This window comes from Mustela nivalis (assembly GCF_964662115.1).
Source record: "Mustela nivalis genome assembly, chromosome: 6".
Classification (NCBI taxonomy): domain Eukaryota; kingdom Metazoa; phylum Chordata; class Mammalia; order Carnivora; family Mustelidae; genus Mustela; species Mustela nivalis.
Window position 1 is genome coordinate 134,506,012 of NC_139025.1, and position 26,520 is coordinate 134,532,531.

Below are 26,520 nucleotides of genomic sequence, written 5' to 3' on the forward strand. Positions count from 1 at the left end.
ATTGATGATTGAATCTCTTCACAAACCTAGGAATAGAAAAAAAAAAAAACTAAATTTGATGAAATCATCTTTAAAACACCTGCAGCTGACATACCTAATGGTGAAAAACCAAATGATACACCCCTAAAATCTGGAACAAGGCAAGATTTCTCCCCTTACTACTCTGATTCAACATAGTATTGGATATTCTAGCCAGCACAATAAAGTAAGAAAAGGAAATTAGACCCACAAATTGGAAAGTTAGAAACAATGCTATCTCTATGAGCAGATGACATGTCTATGTAGAAAATTGTGAGAAACTTAGTCCTCCAAAACTCCTAGAACTATGTGAGTTCAACAAATGCTAGGATACAAGATCAATTAAAAAAAAAATAAACTGCATTTCTATATATTAGCAATAAGCATGTGAAAATGGAAATTAAAATACCACTTACAATTAAATGGTGAAATATTTGATATAAATATGATAAGCCAGGTACGGGAATTATATGCCCCAAACTATAAAATGTTTATGGAAAAAAAAATTTTAAAGAACTAAATAAATGGAGACACATACAGTGGTTGTAGATTGGAAGAATGAGCATAGTAAATATGTCAGTTCTCCCCAAGTTAGTTGATCTACAAGTTTCATGCAACTTTCATTAAATTTCTAGTGGATTTTTGTAGATACTGGCAAGCTTATTCTAAAATTTCTTTGGAAAGGCAACAGGTGTTATAATAGCTAAACAATTTTGGAAACGTGGTAGAAATTACTATGTCTACTAAAGGAAACAGTAATCAAAACAGGAAGTTCTGAAAGTCTATTTTATATCATGGTAACTCTAGTTAATACTGTGTTGTATACATACTATATTGAAATTTGCTAAGTAGATCTTAAAGGTATGTGTGTGCAGGTATGTGTGTATTGTGAGAACGTACGTGAGGTGACAGATATGTGATAATTTGCTTGTGGCAATCATTTTGCAAAGTATATGAAATGACTGTTATATACTTAAAATATATGCAATTTATCAAAAATAAAAATTAAGAAATGTAAACCTTAAAAGACTATAGAACTTGTTGAGCGGAAGACCAACCAATCAAAGGAATAGAATAGAGAACCCAGAAATAAACCCACAAAAGTATAGGACAATAAATTGAACTTCATCAAAGACCAATTTTTGTCCTCTAAAATGCCTTAAGATAAAAAGACAAAACACAAACTTAGAGGAAATATCTGGCAAAGAAATCATGGCTACAATACATAAAAAGGGGGCACCTGGGTGGCTCAGTTGGTTAATCTGCCTTTGGCTCAGGTCATGATCTCAGGGTCCTGGGATCAAGACCCACATCAGGCTCCTTGCTGAGCAGGGAACCTGCTTCTCCCTCTGCCTGCTCTGCCTGCTGCTGCTCCCCCTGCTTGTGCTCTCCCTCTGACAAATACAATACATAAAATAATGACAAAACCATAAACAACAAAACTGGAAAATGGGAAACACCAGGAAAGTACAGGTTATCAAAGACCAATGGATAACAAGCACATGAAAATATATTCAGGATCATTAGTCTTTAAGAAATGCAAATGAAAACCACAATGAGGTATCACTATGTGGCTATTGGGACAGCTAAAATTAAGACGATCCAAATGCTGGGATGCAAGAAACTGGATCTTTCGTATCTTGCTAGTGGTAATGTAAAATGGGATAGTCTCTCTGGAAAATATCTTAGTAATTTCTTTAAAAACTGAATATACTCTTCTCATAGAACCTAGTAATCATAACCTTGGACATTTATCCCAGAGAGATGAAAAATTACATCCAGATAAAAACCTGTACTTGAATGTTTATAGTAACTGTATTTGTAATGATCGCAAAATGGAAACATCCTTATTGTCCTTCAATGGGTGAAGGGTTAAAAAAACATTACTCAGCACTGAAAATGAACACAATATTGAAACATATACCAAATTGGGTGGATAACAAGGGTATTATGCTTTGGGGAAAGAGCCAGTATCAAAAAGTTACCTACTACAAAGTAATAAACATCAAATTGTAAAGGAATGAAGAAGTGTGGTAGGTTAATATGACTTTGAGAATCTGACCAATAAGAAGAAAAATACCAATTTGAATGATTTCTTGAATTTGCCGTCTTTCTATTTACACCATTGTTATAACTAATAAGAGAATCAATATATTGTACACATGGATACAATTATTTTTAAGATGTGTCTTTTTTTCTTTAAGCCTGAAATATATGACTGAACTAACATCCTTCATAGTTAAAATGGTTTTGTGAGTCACAAATTCTATGCCATAGTGAAGAAACCCATTTCCAATTTTGTTTACAATATTCTCTCTTATTTAGAAGATTCAGTAAAATGGGAGAAATTTTATTTATCATTCTAGGCTCAGGAAGAAAGGGAAAAGAAAAAAATAAAGATTTGTTAAAAACCTGGGAGTAGTTTCTTCTATTATTCTCTATCACAGCACCCATTTATTTTCTTATAATATCATTCCTATTCTGCAATTTTTATTTTACATCTGTTTGCTTACTTATTTGCTTACTTATATTCTGTTTGCCTGCTGGTCCATCAGAATGCAAATTCCATGAACACTCAACTACTATTACTGGGGCCTATGCCCTTACATTATCCTTGTGTAGATGCGGGAAAATAATTTTCCTTTTACCCTCCTAGGTTATTGGCTGGGACCCTCCTATAATAAAAAGACAATTTTTTTTTGTTTTTGTTTTTTCCCTTGTTCGTCTAAGAATGTATGTCCTGTATACATGGGAGAGACCCAGGAAAACTGAGTAACTCCCCAAAATGGCCCAAGCTAGCACCTTAAATACTATCTTCAGCTACAGACAAAGATGTTGGTGGAGGGTGAGAACGCCAGTTATGAAAGGTTACTGGGAAAAGCACACTAAATAAGGGTAATGTTATGTAGATTTAAGTCTTTGATTTCTCCACTGAGGAGTTTCTAGAGACAGAACCCTCCCCATCTTGAAAAAGAGATGCCCTTACAAGGGGAAATTTCCCTTATAAACCCAAAGATCTCTTACAAAAGGGTAACATCTACTTGATTTTCAAAGCTTCTCCTGTGTCTGCTGTTTCTTAAATAAAATAAAATAATCCTTATGCCCAAAAGATCGATTTTTGGGGTGAAAAATTCTGTTCCCCTTCACCTGCTCCACATCAGACTCTATGTATCAGTACATATTTATGTATGCAGAAATGAATGCATAAAATATTTGATACTATGTTTTAAAAATCTAGCTTAAGTGAAAAAAATTTACTGACATTTATAAGGGAAGAAGTTATTTAGGTAATACTGAGTATCTGTATGTACCAGGCATTACTCTAATTGTTTATAATACTTATCATTGGGGGAAAATTGCAATCCACCTGAATTTGTTGGCCCTTATGGAGCTTACATTCCACTCTAGTGAGCTTACATTCCATATCCATGGAATTGGTTAAGGGTTCTGGAAATGGATCATCATATGTAGTAATACTCTGCTGGGACTAGAAGAGGAATAAAACAAATGGTTTGCTCTCTGATTAAAGGAGATATGCCAGTGTCCTTGATCTTTCTTCTCTTATCTACAGGAGGAAAATTTGGAAGGATAACTAAGAGGAAGCGATAGCCTAACCTCTCTTTTCCAAGTTTTTGTTTTGAACTATTAGCTGATGTAAATTTGGCACACTTGGAAACCTTTACAATGGAAATGTGGAAATGAATTTTAGGCGCTAAAATAACAGAACTACTTGATTTTCAGAGTGATAGTAGATGTAGAGAGCTGAACTGCAAAGTGACATAGGCTAGACCAGGAGGAAAAGGCAGTAAATCCAGTATGGTACTGTTTCAAAGCTATTAATTTTTGAAAGGAACCATGCCCCTGCCCCAGCATTATATCTGCTAAGTAAGATTGTCTTTCCTCTTAATACAGTAGGTCAAGTATTAATAACTTTAATAACCTAACATTTAGGGAAAAAACCAGTAAGAATATTTTGTTCTAAGACTTGATATCTGAAAAAAAAAAATGGCTGTAATAGCATCGTCACTCTAACAGCCATAACAATCCTCCAAATTGCAGGCGTCTTGCGGCGTAGTCTGTAGCAAAGGCATAATTCACAAGTAGTATCACTTATTGACCATTTACTCATCAGAAATTAATAGCAAACCTTTGAAGCCACTTAGATCTCCATGATACCATCAAGAAACATCGTCTTCGAAAAACTTTCCTCCGTATGCTTTTTTCAGAGGGGGACACTGGAGTCACTTGAAATCTAAGTTCCCAGAGGTGCTTGGGAAAACAGTAGCCTCGCTCAGAGAGACAAGAAAATCAAATGGAAATTTCTAAACAAAAATGCTTTGCTGTTTTTTAAGATCTCATATAATTATTTCTACAATAAACACAGATTATTAAAAGATACATAGGTGATCTGGTTTGTCTTGAGATGGTGTAAATTGGGGTGCCTGGGTGGCTCAGTGGGTTAAAGCCTCTGCCTTCAGCTCAGGACATGATCCCAGGGTCCTAGGATCGAGCCCTGCATCGGGCTCTCTGCTCAGCAGGAGACTGCTTCCTCCTCTCTCTGTGCCTGCCTCTCTGCTTGCTTGTGATCTCTGTCTGTCAAAAATTAAAAAAAAAAAAAAAAAAAAGATGGTGTAAATCTTTTGCCTTTCAAAGAAAGAAAGATGTATGGAGCCCTTTCCACAACTAGGGTTGTATAGGGAAGTCAATGAGCAAGACATTCTTGAGGGGAACATCAGGAAAAATATTATGCTGAACACTCATTGTTAGGGCAACACATTAGGGTCATTTTTAATATAGAAATAGGTCAAAGGAATATGGTCATGATTTTGTTTCTGAGACGTTCCCTGCTCTGGGATCTGTGGTGAATTGCGAGATTAACCTCGGGAGGTATCCCAGAGCAGCAGCAGCTTCAATTAGGCATTTGCACGTAGGTGTGTGAGGGTGTTTGTTCTTGGGTGTGCGTGTGTGTGTATGCATCTGTGTACCTTCACCAAGGCTGAGGAAAGTTTCTATTTGTCACATTGCCTCTCCCTTCTCGAAACAAACGTCGTTCTCCCAACCTGACTCTCTACTTGATAGATCAGACTTGTAATGCTTACTGTGTGAATTGTCACATCCAAAAGAGGCCTTATAAATCCAAACTCTGTTTATATTTTTACACCCAGATTTCTCAATCGGCACTCCATTGTATTTATGGTGTCTAAATTGCTCCACCAGATGAAATTTTATTCAGGGGTCATTGATGTTGGCTTCACAAGGTCACTTTAAAAAGTTTATTTCCCAGATCCTATTGCCATGAAGGGGGGTTCCTAGGCAATAGCCAATGTGCTTTGGCACGTGGCTTTCTGGCCCTGTAGAACACAGGGCTGTTTGCCTCCCAGCTTGCTGTTCTGAAGTAAACATTCCTTGTTAGAAGATGGGATGCTGCTTCAACCTTGAAGGCGGAGGGAAGGAAGAAATAGCATTTTCTCAATATAAGCCTCTGTGATAACACCAAAATGTGAAACTTTATGAATGCTGTTTGAGAGATTCTATTTATTGATAACTCAGAAATTGCATTTTTGGCAGGGTGGTTTCAAAAAGAGAACACTAGGGCTTTGATTTGGTCCTCTGTTTTTATCTGCAACTTTAATCTATATACGGGGAAGGATTTCTTTGACAAGTGTGTGTGTCTTCTTTATGGCTGAGTAGTTAATTTGTGTGTGTGTGTGTGTGTGTGTGTGTGTGTATCTTTATCCATTCATCTCTTGATGAATATTTAGGCTGCTTCCATAGAGTTTGGCTATTATAAATAATGCTGCAATAAACATGGGGTGCATGTAATACTTTGAGTTAGTATTTTTTTATTCTTGAGGTAAATACGCAGTAGTGCAATTCCTGGATCAAAGGGTAGAACTATTTTGATTTTTTAGAAGTTTCCATTCTATTTTCCAAAGTGGCTGCATCAATTTGCATCCCTACCAATAGTACATGAGGGTTTTTTTTTTTTCTCCACATCTTTGCCAATATTTGTATTTTCTTGTGTTATTGATTTTAGCCATTCTGACAGGTGTGAAGTAATATATCATTGTGGTTTTGATTTGCATTTCTCTGCTGATAAGTGGTATTGAACATCTTTTCATGTGTCTGTTGGCCATCTGGGTATCTTTGGAGAAGTGGCTCTTCATGTCATCTGCCCATTTTTAATTGGATTATATGTTTTCTGGGTGATGATTTATTTAAGTTCTTTATATATTTTGGATACTAACCCTTTATCAGATATGTCATTTTCAAATATCTTCCCCCATTCAGCAGGTTGCCTTTTCATTTTGTTGATTGTTTCCTTCACTGTGCAGAAGATTTTTATTTTGACATAGTACCAATAGGTTATTTTTTGTTTTATTTCCCTTGCCTCAGGTGATATAGCTAGAAAAATGTTGCTATGTCCAATGTCAAAAAGATTACTGCTTGTGTTCTCTTCTAGGATTTTTATGGTTTCAGGTCTCACATTCAGGTCTTTAATCCATTTTGAGCTTATTTTTGTGGATGGTGAAGAAAGTGGTCAATTTCATTCTTTTTTGTCAAGATTTGACTTTGACTTGATCCCTAATGAGTCCAACCTGTAATATGTCAAGTCATCCCTTTTCCTGCATAGTATTTACCACTCTGTATAATTACATGTTATTTGTGAAGCGTTCCTGTAATTCACACCTAACTGTTTGTGGGAAATACTTTCAATCATATATTCTGAAGCTAAAGCTCTGAAGCTTGCATTTCTTGAGATTTCCCTTATAGTTTTGTCAATTTTTCTGACTTGGTACATTGGAACAAGAACAGGCCTCTTACTTCTATAAATGCTTTTCTCTTTAGTCAACCTTATTTTTACTATAAAGTTTTAAGATTATCAGGTGGAATTTTTGTCAACATGAGTATGTGTGTATACTTCAAAATGCACCTATCTTGGTGGAAGGGAAGATGGTAACTTTAAAGCAGGGATTGGCCAACTACACTCTGCTGAATTTACGTCAATAAAGTTTTATTGGAACACAGCCACACTCATTTAGGTGTTGCCCATGTCTCCTTGGGTGCCAAACAGCAGAACTGAGTAATCGTGATACACCATGTGTCCTATAGAGTCTTAAATATTTACTGACTGATTTCATACAGAGAATCTTTGTCTACCCTGGTTCAAACACTTAAAGGTACTGGTTATTTAATAATATTGATTAAAGATGCTGTTATTGTGGTGGCAAATTTTGGCTCTGCTTTCCCCTGGGGCAACATAAGAAAGTAGTCTTTTAGTTATGAAACAAATATTTTATGTGTAGAAATTATGTGTGTGTGTGTGTTTAGGGTAGACAACATGAGTTAACTACATGTATTGTGAGATGAGTACCACAATCAAGTTAATTAACATATTAACTTGTCAATTTGTAAATTTCACCTCACATATTTAGAACTTTTGTGTATGTGTGGTGAGATCACAGAAGATGTATTCTCTTAGCAAACTTCAATTCTACATGGCATTATTAAAAAAAACGATATGAGATCACAAGTTTTGGTGAGGATGTGGAAGACAGAGAGCCCTTGTGCACTGTTGTCGGAAGGTAAACTGATACACATGGAGAACAATATGAAGGTTCCTCAAAAAACTGAAACTAGAAGTATTATATGACTCTGGGTATATATATATCTTCCCAAACTAAAATCAGCATTTCCTCACTCCCTTGTTCACCTTAGCATTATTCACAGTTGCCAAGATGAGGAAAACAATCTAAGTGGTTATTAGGGGTGAATGGATAAAAAAATGTGAGACACATTGAGATATGAGTTAGGCATCTGGAGAGAAGGAAATCCTGCCATTTTCAACAACATGGCTGAACCAGGAGGGAGGACATTAAATGCAGTGAACTAAGTCAGAGAAAGCAGTCTTCTTATGAAACATTCTTTTCACATCAACCTCACAGTTCCATTCATGACTAGAATTTTTCTATGGCTCCTCTGACAAAAATGTTAAAAATTCAGTGTCTTAAAAATGCTTTAAGGGGGGCGCCTGGGTGGCTCAGTGGGTTACAGCCTCTACCTTCAGCTCAGGTCATGATCCCAGGGTCCTGGGATCAAGCCCCACATCAGACTCTCTGCTCAGGAGGGAGCCTGCTTCCTCCTCTCTCTTTCTCTGCCTGCCTCTCTGCCTACTTGTGATCTCTGTCAAATAAATAAATAAAATCTTTTAAAAAAATGCTTTGAAAGTATTTGTAAACATTACCAACCAAATGTTTCCATCTCAGTCCCTTAGTGGAACGTGTGAGATTTTCCAGTCACATCTTACACTTCGATGTGCTTAGATACTACCGAGAAGGCTCATTTGTGTTCTCTCTCCTCACATGGTGTTTTCTAGGAGCCGCTGCGGTTGTTTCCCACACAGAGGAGCTCTCTCATGGAGTGACTTCCGGGGTCTTCAGGCAGCCATGGAGGATAAACCGTCTGTCTGGGGCTCTTTGAAACAGCGGAGCAGGCCTTTGTTAATCAACCTGAGCAAGAGGAGGGTGAAAAAGAACCCGAACAAGCCCATAGACCTACAGGCAAGGTGTTCCCTGGACCGCTGCCTCAGCCTCTCTGTCCCTGACCTCTTGGAGGCTGAGGCCTTGGCCCCAGAGGGCAGGCCTTAACTCTGGGCCCCAGTCATCGTACACCTCGGTGCCCAGCAGCCTGTCAACGGCGGGGATCTTGCCCAAGAGCAGCAGTAGCTCCTTGAAAGAGTGTGAGGAGGAATTGGACTGGAGCCAGGAAGAAGCCGGCTACCTCCCTGTGGTGGAAACGGACTCCGAGGAGGCCTATGCCTCTCCCGCCGAGGACAGGAGGCCTTCTAGCAATGGCATCCTGGATCTGCTGCCGAAGATGCCGGCTGGAGACGAGGCCCTGGAAGAGCCAGAGGTGAGACCCGGGCTGGGCACTTTCCTGCTCCTTCTTCTGTTTTTCTCCTTTCTATGTGTACTCCTTGCCCTTGGAAGATTTGGTTTGGAGTTATTTTTGTGGTTCGCTTGGATGGAGAGAATGTCATTTATAAGAATTTAAATTCAGGTAATATTGATTGCACCCACTGTTTCCATTTGTTTTAGGGATGACCTCTATGTATTTTAAAACTGTTACAAATAACCTCTCTGGGATACTTTAAGGCATTAAAAGCCCTATTGGATGAGTTTTCCTTTTCCCATGTTCCTGGCAAAGAAATTAAGAGCATAACTTTTCCTCGAACTTTTTGCTTTAAGTGTGTGTGTGTGTGTGTGTGTGTGTGTGTGTCTCCACCACTGCTCAGTGTTATCGTAGTCAAAAATGCATGTTAATATTCCTTTAAAAAAAAGATGAACCATGAAAGACTGTGGACTCTGAAAAACAATCTGAGTGTTTTGGAGGGGCGGGAGGTTGGGTGAGCCTGGTGGTGGGTATTACGAAGGGCACGTATTGCATGGAGCACTGAGTGTGGTGCGTAAACAATGAATTCTGGAACACTGAAAAGAAATTTTAAAAATTAAAAATAAAAATTAAAAAAAAAATTAAATAAAATAGGTGAAAAGTGTTCCCCAAATGTGGAAGAGGGAGTTTGAAGACGTGGAGTCAAAGTACAATTTTTGGATGTCCTCTTGCTGGCTTTGAAGGTAAATGAAGGACACATGAACCATTGAGTACAGGTGGCTCTAAGGCTAGGATAGAAAAGAAAACATAGTCTCCTCAGACTTCCAGAATGAACTCTTCTGTGCAGACAGTGATTTTAGCTCATGGAGACCTATTTCAGATTTCTGACTTCAAAAACTATCAGAGAATAAACTGATTTGTTTAAGAAAAAAAGATTTTATTTATTTATTTGAAAGAGAGAGAGAATGAGCAGAGAGAGGGGGAGAAGCAGACTCACCTGCTGGGCAGGGAACCTGACATGGGGCCTGATCCCAGGACCCTGGGATCACAACCCGAGCTGAAGGCAGTCGCTTAACTGACTGAGCCACCCAGGGACCCCTGCATATTCATCTTCCTAAGAAATGTATAAATGTGTGTCTCCGTTTGACTGTCAGAGGGTTTGAACTTGCTCCAGTCTCACTTGTATGTGTGTGCATTTGTGTGTGCTTGTGAACACGTGTGCATGTTTGCCTGTGGACAGCTTCACTTGCATTCTCTAAAACAAAACCTGAAGGATGCAAATTCTTATGGTTTCATTGATTTTTTAATGCTTTAGTATTTTGATGAGATAAATAGCCAAATACAATTATGAGAAAATCTTGTATATCTAGAACACATTTAATATAAATTCAGTCCCAGATTAGTAAATCATGGTGACTGGTTTAATGTATTTTTTTTTTTTTTAATTCCCCATCAATGACACTAAAGTATGTTGCAGCTTTGAGGGAAGAAGTGAATTTTTTTTTTTTGTGGATACTCTATGTTTCTGTTATAATTGCATACAAACCTGGATCTTCAACTGGGATTTTTGTTATTCAACCAAATTTTTTTATTTAACCAAAGACTGTTATATATTGGGGTGTCATATATTTATATTTAATTTTGTCATATATTTGGGTGTCATTATGGAATGGATCTGGGATATCTGGAGTACATTGTGACCAGATTCCTTTGGAAACTTGATGATAAGTCACGATTAACCATTCAATGACTTAACTATTTTTTCCTTACCACTTACTTTTATGAAATTCTTTTCATAACCATGTTACAGTTTTTACCATTGTTTATAAATTTGAAATATGTTTTTCCAGTAATCAAAATATAAATCAGTAGAATTGTTAAACATAATTCATAATTCATAGTTTGGTGTGAAGGGGGTAAATATATCCAATGTAGAATTGGATACTGAAGTTTATCTTCTTGTTACATTATTAACTGATCAGAAGAAAATGTGTGGGTTTTTTGGCTTTGATAGGCTAACACTCTCGGATTAGAATTCTTTTAAGATTACTTTTTTTTTAAGATTTTATTTATTTACTTGACAAAGATCACAAGTAGGCAGAGAGGCAGACAGAGAGAGAGAGTGGGAAGCAGGCTCCCTGCTGAGCAGAGAGCCTGATGTGGGGCTCGATCCCAGGATCCTGAGATCATGACCTGAGCCGAAGGCAGAGGCTTAACCCACTGAGCCACCCAGGCGCCCATGATTACTTTTTTAAAAAAGACTTTATTTTTATTTATGGGCGAGAGAGAGAGAAAGCAGGAGCATGGAGGGAGGAGGGGGGGAGAGGGACAAGCAGACTCCCCTGAGTGGGAAGCCTGACGTGGGGATCAATCCTAGGACCCTGAGATCAGGACCTGAGCAGAAACCAAGAAACAGACACTTAACTGAGTCACCCAGGTGGCCCCAGAATTTCTTTTTTTAGGTTAATGCCGTGAAGTTGTTTGGCTGACTATAAATATTCGAGTACCTACTCTTAACTCAGGCACCATAAAGGTCGTGACTAGAAATAGAGATGGATAGGAAAGTGACCCTGCCTTTAAGTTATGAGGTATTAAGAGACAGCTTTGTGTAGCTCTAAAGGAATCTTAAGAGGCAAGAAGATATTGGAACTGTCTGTGCCAAACATCTAAGCCTTGCCTCTTGGCAGCCTGGTGGTTGGAGGATATCAGTGCATGGGGATGGACACACATTGTGACAGGACGTGAGGGCTTGCCCAAGCTGGCATAGATTTGATCGGTGAGGAAATATGGTGGACACAACCTGAAGTGTGAGTGGGGTAGTTAGGAGGTGGTGAGAATTTTGCTGCTCCTGACATAGGTGTTTGAGGAACTTTCTGGTGTGATGTGTGCTAGGAAGGGTGGTCTGTGTTGAGGGGCTGTTTATGGATGGTAAATGGATGGTTGGTAGTGGTTACTTTCTCTTCTCTGGGCTAAATGCAAAGCTCTTGGAATAATTTATTTTAAATAATTTTCCTTTTTAACTCACCCATGAAAAGAAAGCAAATTCTTTTTTTTTAAAGATTTTATTTATTTATTTGACAGAGAGAAATTACAAGTACACTCAGAGGCAGGCAGAGAGAGAGAAGGAAGCAGACTCCCTGCTGAGCAGAGAGCCCGATGCGGGACTCGATCCCAGGATCCTGAGATCATGACCTGAGCCGAAGGCAGCGGCTTAACCCACTGAGCCACCCAGGCGCCCCAGCAAATTCTTTTTTTAATATTTTATTTTGAAGTCATCTGTGCCCTGAATCTGAGGTTCGAACTCACAACCCTGAGATTAAGAGTTATGTGCTTCATCAGCTGAGCCAGGCAGGTGTCTTTAAACCTCTTTTTTGAATACAAATCTTCTGCTTCTATTTTCCTGTCCTAGGACGTGCAAAGTAGAAACTGAGAAAATCCTCCCATGGTCACTTGAGTGCTACGTATCTGCTTTGTTTGCAGAGGATGGCGGGACTGGGCTATAGCTAATCAGGCCTATGGGATCACATGTGGTCAAGTGCATTGCTCTGTTTATCCCCCTTTTGAGCTCCCTTCCACCATATTGAGTGGGCTTCTCCCACTACCCGAGGATCTAGACTTTATTGCATGGTATAGAAGTTACCACTCCCTTGCTTATCTTCCCCACTAAGCTGTGTAATTTGGTCTGTGGGTAGGTCTAAAGGAGTCATGTCTAATTTGTCTTTGTTTTCTTGGGGCCTTGCTGTGTGCCTGACACAGAGCATGTGCTCAATCACTATTTACATATGAGGAAATCAACGATAGTAATGTATCCATTCAGGTTCATACAGTTTTTATCAGTGTCTTTGTTGTAAGTTCTCTTCAGTTTATAATTTCATTAAAGTCAGAATTTCTCTGTTTATTTGTTTAGGATTTTTTTTAAGAAACATACTGGAAATGAAATTTCTATCTATATGATTTCACTGAAAACAGAGAGATTTAGACAGGTATAGACTTTTCAGCCCAAGTATGATACTAGCCTTAAATCTGAATGTGTTCTTCTGTCTTTTTTTCAATGAAGATGGAAGTTCTGGTGAATCCATGTCATGTGAGTTTGGGGGTTGGTGAATCTGTCTCTAGGATACAGGTCATCTCTTTTCTTCCTCATGAATAGTGGACAGGTTACTATCACTCTCATGGAATGGGAGAAGCAATGAGGAGGGAAGAAAGGATTGGCGTGGACTGGGCTGTAGCTAGTCAGGCCTATGGGATCACATGTGGTCAAGTGCATTGCTCTGCCTATCCCCCTTTTATCTCCTTCCACCATATTGGGGTACCACAAAGACAATAAGATGTTTGCTGAGTATTCGTGGTGTGGCTGATATTATTTGTAGCTTTCCAGAGCGGGGAGGGGTAAAGCAAGGAGCATCTGTGGTTCAAGTACCCATTGATGTTTGTCTCCCATGTTTTATGTCCAAGGGCAACTTCAAGGCTGAACCTGCAGCAGTGGGATAACACCCCAGATAATGATGTTGGCTGAGTGTCTTCCAGTTTTTTCCCCACTCCTGTCAGGGTCAGCAATGGAGTGAGGCATGGGCTTACATTTAGGTGAAATGGAATGAGAAAGCAAAGAAAAAAATTAAGAGGGAAGAGGAAAAATGAATGTGAGAATGTAGACACGTCACATGGAAGTCTGAAATAGACAAGTATGGAACAGTCTCACTGTCGTGCTCAGTCATCCCTAAGATCAAAGTGGAAGAAAGTCATTTTAGAATAAAGGATGCATTTGCTGGAAGAGGAGTCTCCAGACTTTCTCCTGGGTCCCAGATTCATACCACACTGGATAGTCCACAGAAACCTGATCACAACTGGTTCTGGCAGAATTCTGTCTCTCTGAAGTGCTCTCACAGATACAAACATTTGTTTCTTGGCAACATCACCATTATGCACCAGGTGGCACCCGTGAAATGACATGAAATGATGTTAGACTGTTCCCCTTTCCTTGCTTCTCATGGTTTCTGTAATCTTCAGAGACCCATCTCACATCTGTCTTCTCCTCTCCCATAAATTCTCTCAATCCTTCAAAGCCCAGCTGAAAATTTCTTTTCCTTGTCTGGGTTTCCTGACTATAATCTGTATCTTCCCCCTACCTTTGTTTGCACAGCATGTCACTTTTGCTATCATGGAACACTAACATCATTCTGCTTTCTCTAGAAATCTGTAGAGGGAGAAAGGGTTTGGAGCAAATAGAGGGAGTAGGGAAGGGAAGGCAAATGGGTAGTCGGCAAAGGTGTCACTGAGTAAGATCCTGAGAAGATCATTAGCTTCCAAGACCTGTATTAACTGTCCACTGGCCATCTGGCTCAGAGTACCACCTCATGATAACCCAATACCCATGAGACTGAGCTAGAAATTACAAATGGTGACTCATATGCAATGAGAATGAAATACTATGTAGACTCTCCTATTTATTTTGATATAAACAGCTCACTGTGTCATTATTGTCAAGTTATTTGGGAAGTCAAATCATAATGAGCATCAACTTCATTAAAGTGGAGTGAGCAATAATTATATCAGGGCCTAGAAATACTTTGGAGAGCCTGTTGGGTGTATTGGCTCCCTGAAGTCAGCCTGCATTACAAGTCACATAGAATCAGGAGACTGTTTTGTGGACTCAAATCCCTGAGAAGAGAATGGATAGGTTCTGCACTGAATGGTGTAGATAGCCATCCATCTCCCAATAGCGATTGAATTCCGAAAATTCCGAATGAGGACTTGACATACTCACATTTTGTTGGCTTGGGCCAATGACATGATGCCCACATGCCAACCTGCCTAGGCCATGAGGCCAAGGTTCTTAGAGTCCTGTGGGCTGGGCTCTCTCTTCCCTCCATAGGGTTCAGGACTAAGTCCAAACTTTCATCCAGGTCTTCTTGCATGACCTTGTCCTCTTTTGGATTGACACACTATTTGATTAGCTGTGTAATTATCACTTTCAGTCAGGATGAGAACCTCACATGGTTGCCCGGCAACCAGATTGTCTCCTTTACATGACTTTGTATGTCTGGCCTCTGATGGATGAAAGGTGGTCTTACAGTTTATCCTGCTTGATGTCATCACCAAAACTTCGGGATAGGAGGTGGTAAAGGGCACCTTTTTTTATTGCCAAACCCCTCCACCAATTTGTATTTTCATTGGTTGTTTAGAAGTTGGCACCTCTCTCTCTCTCTCTTTTTTTTTTAAGATTTTTTAAAAATTTATTTGACATGCAGAGATCACAAGTAGGCAAAGAGGCAGGCAGAGAGAGAGGAGGAAGTAGGCTTGGCTGAGCAGAGAGCCTGATGCGGGACTCGATCCCAGGACCCTAGGATCATGACCTGAGCCAAAGGCAGAAGCTTTAACCCACAGAGCCACCCAGGCGCCCCTTGAAGTTGGCATCGCTTATTAGACTGGGAGCTCCTGAGGAACAGACACCTTTTTTTCTTTCCATTCCAGCTTTCTGCACATCTCATTTATGTGGAAAAAAAAAATATATATATATATATATATACACACACACACACACATTTAAAAATATTTAATTATTTAAGTGGTGGGAAGAAGGAGAGGGAGAGCAAGAATCTCAAGCCAATTCTGCATGTTGAGCGTGGAGCCCTGCGTGGGGTTCAGTCTCAAGACTCTGAGATCATGACCTGAGCTAAAACCAAGAGCTGGACACTCAACGAACTGAGCCACCCACAGGCCCTTACATGAAATATATTGACTCATGTTTCTCCACAGCTGATTTTCAAGCCACAGGCCATGCTAGGTACTGTGGGGCTGCATGAATTTCCGCTGGGTTGGGGAAGGTGGTGATACATGGAGGCCTGGGGGAAGGAGGGCGGGCTCTAAAGGAATTCCTAAGTGTCAGGTTAAATACAGTTAAGGAGACCCAGGGGTAGAGTAGCTTCTTTTTTCTTCCTTTTTTCCCCCCTTGCCTTTGTTCTTCTCACTTCCTTCCCTGGTACTCATTTTATAAGATACTCTCTTCTGCTTTATAAAGTCAGGTATTTAGAAAATACAGAAAGTTGCCACTGGTTCCCCTCCTTGGTGTTGATGGTGGAGTTGAGCATAGGCCCAGATTTCACAAAGAAAATGACGAAGATCTGAGGTGGTCCGGGCCCCTGATTCGTGCTGGATCACTGGGCAAGGTGAATGGGGAGGAGTCATGTAGCAGGTGGTCAGGAAAGGGCCTGAAGAGGGAGGGCATATCCGCTCCAACTCAGGCAGGGAATAAGCCAAGTTGCTGAGTTTCATGCAAAATTTTAAGGCCAAAAAAAAAAAAAAAGAAAGGCTCTTAGCTCAGAAATAGTTTGAGGGCACAAGCACCTGACATGGTTTGCATATTATGTTTGTATTTATTAGTTATTATAGTGGTTTCTACCATTACATTTCCCAGAATAAAATGAGGGCCCAGAAGGTTTAATGACTTACCTAACATCATCAAGCTGGTGTTAGAGCCAGGAGCTAAATCCAGGACTGTCTGAATCCAAGTGCAAAACTCTATGTACATCAGGAGTTTGGAAATGAGATGACTCAGAGCCGCTGATCTAAAAAAGTTGGTAGTCAAAGGGAGATTTTTCTTTTTTAAGATTTATTTATTTTAGAGAGAGAGCTCACACAAGCAGGGGGAAGGGAAGATGGAGAGAGAGAAAGAGAAGCTCCAGGAGACTCCATGCTGAGTGCGGAACCCCCAATGCAGGGTTTGATCCCAGCACCCTGAGATCATGTCCTGAGCCAAAATCAAGAGCCGGGTGGGTGCTCAGTCGAATGAGCCACCCAGGTGCCCCTCGAATGAAGGTAGTTATTTTTGTGTGTCCACTGTGCCCTCTTAAAGGCGAGGATAATTATAGTGGTTGAATGGCCTTATTGTCGTACTCAGCGACTAATAATCCTGAATGAAAGGATTATTGCCTCCTACCACCACATTGTCCATGTAGTCGCCCACTGGGGACTTCCTGACATTTCATTTGGCAGTTGAGGTTTTAAATAACTAGCTTCGTTGCTAGCTTATACAGATGAGTTGAGTGGTTTAGAGAAGTACCTTACCTTATTGGCGGTTTCCAGAAACACTACCAGGCAACCACAGAGCTTCAGTTTCATGACCACAGAGAAGCACAGTGACAAAGCAATACAGATGGTACAACTGTATTGCAATACAGCAATACAGCTGGTACAACTGAACAGGTACATTAATTTCTCTACCTTTCAGTTATGTGTTAGTGATTTATCTCCAGAATCATTCCTCACCATCACCGTGTCCACGAGACGGGCACGTCAGCCGTGTTCCAGGATCTTCTGTGGGGTTGGCCTCTTTCTTCTTCTTTCTTCCCTCCTTTCTCCTCTGTTGAGTGCCTACTACTTGCAGATGCTGCTGTAGACACCAGGAACACAACCGTCAACCGAACAAACATCCACTATCTCGTGGAGATCTCATCCTGGTCCCAATGGGGGCAGGCTACAGATATGTTCAGAGAGGGCCAGGTGTAATAGAGAAAAACAAAACAGAGAAGGTGATTGGGAGTGCTTGAACAGAGAAGTCCCGAAAGACCTCTTCTGAGCTGGTCGCATTTACCCAAAGACCTAGAGGAGGCAAGGAATTCAGGTGTGTCGGTGCCTGGAGAAAGAGCTTCTCTAGAGGAGAGAAGAGTAAGTGTCCAGGCTCCAGGAAGGCAGAGGAGTGCCTGGTGTGATTCAGGAATAGCAGGGCAGCAGTGTGAGGGGACAGTGGGTGGGGATGTGAGTTACTTTGGAGGCTGTGTGCGTCATGTGGGCTTTCCTTTTCTGTTGGGCAAGCTTGCGAGACCATAGGGCTACCTGGGGGTACCAAAGAATGGGCTAAGAAGGATCCCTTTGGGCTCAATAATGGTGTTGCTCACAGGCAGGGGTAAGTAGTATACAGGTGGTGCTTATAACACCTGCTCTAGACCCTGGGAATAGCAGTAAGTAGAAGCTTTGCCTTGGAGGAGAGCCATGGAGGAAGCATGCACAGGTCAATGAGCTGTGCTTGTGAGGATTGGGGGCACTGTCCTGAGACTTCATTACCAGCCCTCTAGCTCTGTTGTGATGAAAGTATCAGAGGGAAAGGGATGGTTGGAATGAAGGAAGGGTCTTGGTTGGCTGACCACCTTCATTGAGCTTTTTCCTCCAGTCTTCCTAAACACATCCCCCACCTTAATAACAATCATACTAGTAAGACAGCAATAGTAACAGAGAGGCAACACCAGTATCACTTTCTGAGAGGTTACATATAAGGACCTGTGCTTGGTACAATATAAGAGTATTATCTCATGGGACCACATCTGTTTGGTTCCCTCTACATACAAGCAGCCTAGTAAAGTGTCTGGCCCAGAGACAGCCTTTCAATGAATTAATTTTTCTCCAAATAATCTGTAAAGTAAGTATCATTTTTGGCCCTTTTGGAGATGTTCTCATGTCTTGAATTTTAAGTAAATTGTGCAAGAACCCAAAGATAGGAAGTAGAACAAGTAGGATTCGAAATCAGCTCTTTCTGACTCCCAAGTCTCGTCTCCCCCGCACAGAGCTGGGCATTCTAATTTTGGATTCTCCTGGATCTGGGCACCGTGAAAAGAGTGGAGGACCCAGAACACTCCAGTAAAAGCCTAACTCTTTAATCTCCCTTCAGCAACCAATTATCCTGTTCACATCGGCTTCCTTATTCCTACATCGATGATACTGATGACAGCCTGTGGGCCCCTTAACAGGAGCATGTGTGTATTTGTAAATTACAAAGTGCTAAGAAAGTGTAATGGGGACCATTATTTTTTTAAGCTACCTGCTGGTAACAAGCGTGAAAACAGTGCATGCAAGGTGAGTGGACAGATATTACTGAGCGTGAAAATAAAGGTTGATTATACCAGGGGTTGGCAAACTTTTTCCACAAAGGGCCAGATAATAAATATGTCTAGCTTTGTGGCCCACAATCCTTTGTTGCAACATCCCAGCCCCGATACGGTATCGTGAGATTAGCCATAGATAAACATGTCAATGAATAGATAGGACTGTGTTCCAAAGTTTAAACCTAATCTGTAGAAGCAGGTGGTGGGTTGGATGTTGCCGACCAGTGCTTTAAACTGACATGTGATTGAATAGAGCATATTTGTATGAACACATGCGCGCACACACACACACACACACACACACACACACACACACACACATGCATGCATGTGTGACTTCTAGTTTGCATCTCAGTATCCCGGGGTAATCACTTACAGAGAACAATCTTGGGAGTGTGTGGGGGGGAACTAACTAGGTAGCTGATGATTGTACAGTAAATAGCCCCTTGAAAAGTTGTGTACAAATTTAATAGGCACGAACTCAGCCATTTGGTAGACCTGGATTTTTCTCAACTGACGTCTTAATTTTGTCCTCTCATCGCCACGTGTGTTGTTTTGATTCTGTCACTGTATCCAGGCTCTGCGTTGGGGTCTGTCTTTCCTCCTCTGTCTTTCCATCCCATCTCCTTCGTGCATTTTACTACTTCCTTTGTCTGGTAGGTGTTTGTGTGTATGAACGCTGCCATCCAGTGTCCGATTCTCGGGAACCTAGATGCGGGTACGGTGGTTAAGTAAATCTGTATCCATGTACTGTTCGCTATAGTGACGTACTCTTGAGTGTTGTTCAGACACTGTAGAAGTGCTCTTCTCAGCCAGCATTTTACTCACTTAGCTTTTCGGGATGTGGGTTTATGTCTCCTTGTATTGAGGTTTAAATGCCCAGCGATTGTTTACATGATTTATAATTTGGCTTCCTGTGTGTGCTTCATGGTGAGAGCGTTCGATGAGCCCCATGGGAGGGGGTATTTGTACAAGATCACGCTTTGCACACACAAAAGGAAGATGGTTACTCTCATCTGTGTTTTGCTCTTAAGATCCTTGGTGAGTGAGTAGGGGAGATTTTCTTTTTTATATCATTGGCCCATCCATGCTCATTTCTTCCCATATCCTGCTGAATTTTAATAAACCTGCATTCTTGCAGATAGAGGACTCTCAACTAAAGAGAATGCAAAAGATACTACCTTCTCACCAATTTCTATTTAGGTAGAAAGGAAATACCAATGCAAAGTCTGTGTCTTTAAAAACCAAACCAAACCAAAAGCACAAAAACACTCACCCAAAAAGCAGCAATGAGAGTTGTGTGAGAGCTGGCTAACCTTATACTAGTTTTTATGCTAAAATATTGGTGCTATATTTTTTTAGTCATATTAAACTTTTTTCTTTTTTCTTTCTTTTTTTCTTTTTCTTTTTTTCTTTTTTTTTTGAGAGAGAGAGAGAGAGAGAAAATGCATAAGTGGTGAGGTGGGATGGAACAGAGGGAGAAGAAGAGAAAGAATCATAAACAGACTCCATGCCCTGTTCAGAGCCTGATGTGAGGCTCAGTTTCACAACCCTGAGATCATGACCTGAGCTGAAATCAACAGCTGGACACTTAACCTACTGAACCCCCAAAGTGCCCCTGTCATAGTAAACTATTTAGTGTTCATGGTATTCAAAATTATTTATCATTCCCTGAGTCCTTGGAAATCATTTGGTTGAAATGTTTGAAACCCGCACTTGTTGGATAAATTACAACTCATGTATTCAATGGAATACTATTCAGCTACGAAAAAGGTTTAATTTAAACAATTTATGCAGAGGACCACGTGGATGGGTTTCAAAGGCATTGTGTTGAATGAAATATGTCAGATGTCAGGTTTGCATACGGTATGAATCCATGTGCAAGATATTCTGGAAAAGGTGAAACTACATGGGGAAGACAGGCTGGACCCCAGTGGGCTTGAATGAATGAGTGCTATCAGGGAACAGAACTGTTCTGTCCTGATTGTTGTCATGGTCCCACAAGTCTATACGTGGCTTAAAAATTGTAATGCTGTACACAACAATTTTTGTGTGTTAACTTTTCAAAAGTCAAATGAAAAACAGAGTGCTTGATTATGCTTGTTGAGAACATCAACAATATATCCTCGTGATTGTGGGATACCAGGGATTCCTATGAGGAAAGTCATCACTGTGCTCTTTTTAAAGAAGAACTCATTGATGCAGTTACTGGGTTTACAAACAAGTGAAATCATTTAACTTCTACTTAGTGGATAATACCTTCGTCTCTATGCAGAATGAAAGGGAATAGTCAAGGTTATGTGTCCCCCAGTGGCCGTAACTTGGTCCTCAGTGTCTATGTAGCATTTCTGCTCTTCTTTATGTGATTACTTTCCTTCGTTGGTGTGTATATATGGTGTGTGACAGTTACGGTGGCTGTGGGAACCATAACTTTAAGTTCTGTGACTTTTCTGTGAGTAAAACCAGCCATAATATTGAATTAATGTCATTCTTCACATTTAATTTCCATGTTGTTGTAAGTGGAAGACTTGTCACATATTTGAGTAAGAGCTCTGTGCTCATGTTTGATAGTGTGTAAGTGACGGTGGTTGTGTGGACTCATTTTGTCCCTTAATTAATGTTATCATTAAGCACAGAGAGGCCAGTTTGGGGCAGAGCATGTTGGGTGTGACCTCTGAGGGGTGATGCTTTAAAGCCCCTATCCGTCCACCATTCTCCTTGGTGATAGAAGATTCTGGGCCATCACAATCTTTGGATCTTTGGCTAGTAACTGTGCACTCTGAATGGAAACTTTGAGCCCAACAGTGGTAGGTTTGTGATAGGTTTGTGGGACTGCAAAATGGGAGACATTACCAGTGGGTCTTCAGGCTGCAGAGGATCAGACAGGAGATGTTTTTTGTTGGTTCTGCCCGTGAAGATGTGTCTGGTCTCTCTTGGCTTTGTAAATCAGGCAGAAGAGTTGCTAAGCTTCCAGGAAATAATAGTGTGCAATGTAAAAGGCATGAGGGCAAACATTGAAATTGGGGGAGTAGAGTGAGATTCTGATTGTCTTCCTGACGTGGTCTTCAGATAGTCCTGTCCACATACACTAGGATGTGTTTTTACATAGAGCAACAAGGGAAGTATAAAGAGCCAGAGAGGAGGGTGACTAGTGAAGGCCCCGCTGGTGCCTCCCTTTCGGTCTGCTAACAGGTCTCCCACATACAGGGTTGGGGATCCTTTCCTGTCTGGGCAGTGGTGGTCCTTCCAGGGCCAGCGGCCTCTAGTGGCTGTGGTGCTGGGGGCCTAGAGGAAAGGTTGAAGTGTCTGAAATCACCCTTGTGATCGTGATGAATGAATGAGAAGAGGAATTATATACACAGTCAAGCGACTTGAGGGCTGGGATGGGTGGAGAAAGAGGCCTGTGTGAGAACCACAGATGCAGGAGCCATGGGGCCTCCGTTCTAAGTGGGGAGGATGTGTGATGCTTCAGGCCATCCTGGGATCAGGGCCCATTGCTGCCTGGTTGTAGCATTTCATGATGTCACTGCCTGCAGAGGGGGTGAACTAGAGGACCCCAGCTTGTCTGTAACCCCTCACATCCCCCCATCTCCTGGGGGCTGCTGCTTGGGAACCCAGATTCTCTCACTGCCTGAAGCTCTACTTGAGAGAGACACACACATACACAAGCCGTGTGTGTGTGTGTGTGTGTGTGTGTGTGTGTGTGTGTGTGTGTGTTCATGTCTTGGAAGGTAGCCTACCCTCCAGGCAGGATCTCTGACTTGTGTTTGGCTGTCCCTGATGAGCATTGTGGATGGGAAGGCCCAGTGAGTGACCACAGTGCTCCTGGTCCTCAGAGTGTCTACCCTCAGCAGTTCATGGTCATCAAAGCTGTCTTTGCAGGTTGACTGCCTGCCTCAGTTTTCCTGAAACTTTGGAGTTACCCAGCCTTGTTTGGAGGGAGAAATCCCATGTTTCTCACACAAGAAATCAGCCCTGGCTAAGGCACCAGCCCAGCAGAAACATATCCAAAATGCGGGAAGACCGTTAACTCATGTCCCTTACACTCTGCCTTTCTGTGCAGACAGCTGTCCTTATCTCCAGCCCAGAACACCTCAAGGGGTCCGAGAGCTCTCCTGGACCCTGCATCTGTGCATCTAAAACCTGCACAGTGGATATGTTTACTGTATCCCACACTAACTACCGACCGTTTCCTTGCCCTGTGGGATCATTTCATAGGTATCTTCAGTTAGGAAAGCCACACCCATCCCATTCTGAGCTTTCATTCAGAATTCCATTTTTTACTTTTTTGTTTGGGGATTGTACAGACTCTGGAAGATAAGGTGGGAGGAAGGTCTTCTAAATCACATTTTGAAATGTTCCCTCCTGAGCGATGATCCCAGGTCTCCGCCATGTGATCTGCCCACTTCTCTTTGGTGGCGGAGGACCAGGGAGGCCCGTGGTGGGAGGGACCTGGTGGGAGGGCTCAGGTGCTCCCACTTCATGCTGCCTGCCCACTAGAGCCTGGTTGAATGAAAGATGGCAGAGCAGCCTGGTGGTAGAGCAGAGTCAGCCTTGTCCATCCTCCGATCGAGGACTAAGTTGGCAGAGGCTGTAGCCAGAGGGGCTCCACTGAATCCAACTGTTATCGCCAACCCTGGCCACGTCTGTGGGAAGGTAGCCTGCGCACTTGAAATTGACCATGCAGATGGCAGATTCAAAGCGAATGACCTGATAAAGGCTATCTATCCTTGTAGGCTGATACCATTTTGCCTTTTGAAAGTGGGATTTTTTTTCTTTTTTTACAGAAGCTATGCGAAAGTGGCGATCTGAATGCTTCTCTGACATCCCAACAATTTGAAGTACAATCTGTGAGTGACGTTCTTTAAAAACAAACACTGGAGTAAACATGATTTGTTAGCAAATGTGTGGATCTGTATTTCTTTGCCTGTTTTTGAAGCACGCCGAAGCAGATCCACCTACAAAGGCAGGCCTTGTACATTATGGCTGGGAAAGATTAATTCAGGGTTTATTGATCTGTCATATTGGGACTGATTTTTCTAAAAATACAGAGCAGCTAGGCAGTTGAGTGGGATGGTAAAGGAGACAAAGCCGTTCGGAAGTGCTTTGAAACCTGGATGGGGGAAACTTTCAAAAGAAGGCTGTCAAGGGAGACCCAGCCACAAAATTGATTAATTGAATGTTCAATAAGTGAACAATAAATTACTTTATCTGTCCTCTCTCTTTGGAAAGACAAAAATTTGAGCTAGAGTGCAAAGTTCTAGTTCAACACTTTAGTTGTATTCATTGAATAAATATTCAGAAATGGACTTGAGTCGACCTTGTGGCCGGTAGGAGTTGATGAATTCCTGGACAGGGAAGTGAGCCCTATTTAGGGGAAGCAAGACTGAGGGTAAGTGGAGGAGACACCACAGGGGAGGCAGGGAATGGAGGACAATTAGCAAAAGGGAGAGCGCTCAAAATGTGTCACATGTGGACACGGGAGGGGTATGTACCCGATGGATGTGTGGGCTCCGGGTTTACGGTGGAGTGGTCGTGAACAGAAATGTGGAGGAGGTGTGCCAGGGTGGAAAGTTTTGGTGGGAAGGGAGAGAAAATGAGGAAGCTGCTTTGCATCTGAGTCTGGACCCATGTCTGTGGGACACACGTGGAATCTGCATGTGCTACTCCCTCCCTCTGGGCTGCCCTTTGAGTTCCAGAAGAAAGAATCCTACCAGAAATCACTGAGCTTTAAGGGTATGTCAGATACTGGCTTACCACGTGTGTGATTATGTTGGGACAGAGTTAAGATTGCAAAGATATGATCAGGAGTTCTGGTAAAAAATCCCACTGGGGAGAAAAATGAAGGATGTGCTAATAAATCATTGTAGCCAGGCCATCAAGCATGGGGTGTGGGAGATGCAGCTTGAAGATTTGCCTCTGTAGTGAGTTTTGCTTCAGCTCTGAAATTCTCTCTCTCGATCGCCAAACAGCAGACTTAATGTACTTCTCTGTCTGTGTAGATGTTTGGGGAAGCCGGCGATGGCTTGAGTAACCTGCCCAGTCCTTTTGCCTACCTCCTCACCATCCACCTGAAGGAAGGCCGGAACCTGGTCATCCGGGACAGCTGTGGTAAGCCTGGCACACCTGCGTCTGTACTCTTAATCTACGTGATTAGGCAACAGAGTGGAGCTCAAATCTACACCTCTTAGGTGTCAAGGCCTTTGCAGCAAAGTATTTACATCTGCTGAATCTTACTGTCTTTTACTGTTATTAAATTAATAACAATAATGATAATAGTAATAATCACATAAAGTTGTTTTAAATGAGATGAGACGACGGTAATAGCTTTATGCCTGGCATATAGCAACTGCTCAAGAAAATGTTCCTTTGATTCTACTTTAATTATGCATAAGAAAAGATGTGATTGCATCCATAGCATGAAGCCAAAACTGAGATCACTTTTTATTTCAGGGCAAAGTGAGAGGGCAACTGTGTCCTAGAAGCTGGCTGGCCTCCCCATCCCCCAATGCAACTGCTGTGCTCTGGTTGTCAGGCAACTGTTTACCTTAGAGGTAGAGCGCCCCCCAAGGTTCTGAGCCTTCAGTTGAGACCCAGAGAACACTGGCCTTTGGAGGCAGAGCTGGGGAGCTCTCCACAGCCTTGGATGGCCTCCTGCCTACCATAGATCCACTTTCCACTTGGTCCTAGACCACCTGTGCGGTCCTGCGCTGGTGATTTCTGAAAGCTGGAGACACGTTTCAGGTCTCCGTGGATTTCCCTGGGAGATCCTGGTATAAACTGTGAAACTGGTTTTGCCAGTGAAGAAACAACACATTTTGAGAAGGGTGAAGGTGTCAGGCGAAAGGTGTTTCGCCCACGCTGAAGTCTGTGGAAAAGGCAGTGAGAATATGGAACCGCTGACACAAGCTGATGATGCCCGAGGTCTGCCCAGGGCGGAGGCCAGTCTTCGCACCTTAAAATCCTCGTGCTTATCAGCAATAAATACAAACCACTGTAGGCTGTCTCTTCAGAATATTGTTGACTTTCTGAAAAAGTTACTGAAGGGCCAGCCTCCTAAATCGTCTCAAGAGACTGGTGACAGACCCATCTTCAAAGCCTCAGAGAAGAATGGAGAAGAGCTTTGGAAGAAAACCCTAGGTGATTTGAATGGAAACCCTCCTGATCTACAGAGTGCAGAACGGCTCGCCCAGGAAACTGAGATGGAAGCAGAGACTCCAAGAAATGGAGCAGGAGAAAGAAAGGCTAGAACAGTCAAATGCAGGGTTCCAACAGGCCCTGAACGAGAAAGTCAGCCAGTTAGTACCTGTGGGTGAAAACCTGCTGAAGACCTTCCCCGGGCCCACTCACCTTGGAGATCATTGGGTCATATCAACTGTGAGATCGAGGAAAAGAGGGAAACAGAAAATGACGATGGCCCCATCCACGGGTCAGAGGGTGATCTGAAGGGTGTCACTGATGATGCTGATTCCAATGTGTCCCTTCAAAGTGCTGACGCAAAAAAGCAGGAACTAGCCAGACAATTGCAGGAAGGAAAGCAAATGAATGAGGAGCTTATGGGACAAATAACAGCCAAGGAGGCCTCTTTGCAGCGTGAAAATTCACAGCTTGAAGAGGAGATTCAGCAGCTGAAACAGAAGCTTCAAACTCTGCCTCAATTATATCAAGAATGCATCAGCCCCGTTGAGAGAAAATGGTCGGAGGCAGAAGAGCAGTGTGCAGACATTAAGTGGAA

General features: G+C 41.9%; 1 protein-coding gene across 1 annotated transcript; it reads left to right on the forward strand.

The window, feature by feature from the left end:
* Positions 1–8,399: 8,399 nt before the first annotated feature.
* Positions 8,400–25,420, forward strand: LOC309867424 (multiple C2 and transmembrane domain-containing protein 2-like). Its single transcript, XM_082736235.1, has 4 exons — positions 8,400–8,931; positions 23,573–23,635; positions 24,788–24,896; positions 25,239–25,420. Exons 1-4 carry the CDS (start codon positions 8,896–8,898, stop codon positions 25,265–25,267), a joined length of 237 nt encoding a protein of 78 aa, XP_082592361.1. The 5' UTR covers positions 8,400–8,895; the 3' UTR covers positions 25,268–25,420.
* The last annotated feature ends 1,100 nt before the right edge of the window (positions 25,421–26,520 follow it).